Source organism: Saprolegnia diclina (assembly GCF_000281045.1).
Source record: "Saprolegnia diclina VS20 unplaced genomic scaffold supercont1.90, whole genome shotgun sequence".
Lineage (NCBI taxonomy): Eukaryota > Oomycota > Saprolegniomycetes > Saprolegniales > Saprolegniaceae > Saprolegnia > Saprolegnia diclina.
The window spans coordinates 113,880-114,527 of NW_008246157.1; the positions used below are offsets into that span (position 1 = coordinate 113,880).

Below are 648 nucleotides of genomic sequence, written 5' to 3' on the forward strand. Positions count from 1 at the left end.
CCATCCGCCTGCAGGATCTCGGGCGCCATCCAGAGCCGTGTACCAGGCGCTACTGTCATACTCGTTGCCTCGGGTCGTGCCAAGCCGAGGTCGGCAAGCTTGATCTCGTTGCTCGAGTTCCAGAGGACGTTGACGCTCTTGACATCGCGGTGGATCAAATTATTGGCATGGAGATGAAGCAAGGCGCTGGCGACGACCCACGCCACTTGAAGGTTCGTCACGTGCGCTGCTGTGAGCTCGTTGCGACTCTTCTGGTCGAGGTGCGTCCGAAGGCTGCCGCCGTCCATGTACTCGAAGAGCAGCGCTGGCGTCTTGGAGTTGCGGTCTGCAATAGCCACCAGGCGCACGAGGTACGGCGACGGACACCTACGTCAGCGGTTGCCCATGCATGATATCATACTGGGTATTACGCAAGGAGGGCGTTGACTTCGGCCTCGAACGACTTGAGATGGTTGACGTGTCGGAGCTTCTTGACGGCAACCTTTTGCCCTTCGTACTTGCCAAGGACGACGACACCAAAGGCACCGACGCCAAGCGCCGTCTTGGTCTCGGTATACTCGGCGGCCGAGATCTACCAAATTCTTTGTCAGCACTTGGAAGTAGTCACGGTGCAGACCTCGACCACCGAATGGAGCGTCCGATCGAAGA

At 58.6% G+C, this 648-nt stretch overlaps 1 protein-coding gene across 1 annotated transcript; it reads right to left on the minus strand.

Annotated features, from left to right (window-relative positions):
• Window positions 1–17: 17 nt before the first annotated feature.
• SDRG_15384 (serine/threonine protein kinase) lies at window positions 18–573 on the minus strand (the record flags this gene model as incomplete). Its single annotated transcript, XM_008621555.1, has 2 exons — window positions 18–366; window positions 411–573. Coding segments are annotated over 2 exons (512 nt in total), but the record flags the coding sequence as incomplete, so codon positions are not given.
• Between the last annotated feature and the right edge of the window lie 75 nt (window positions 574–648).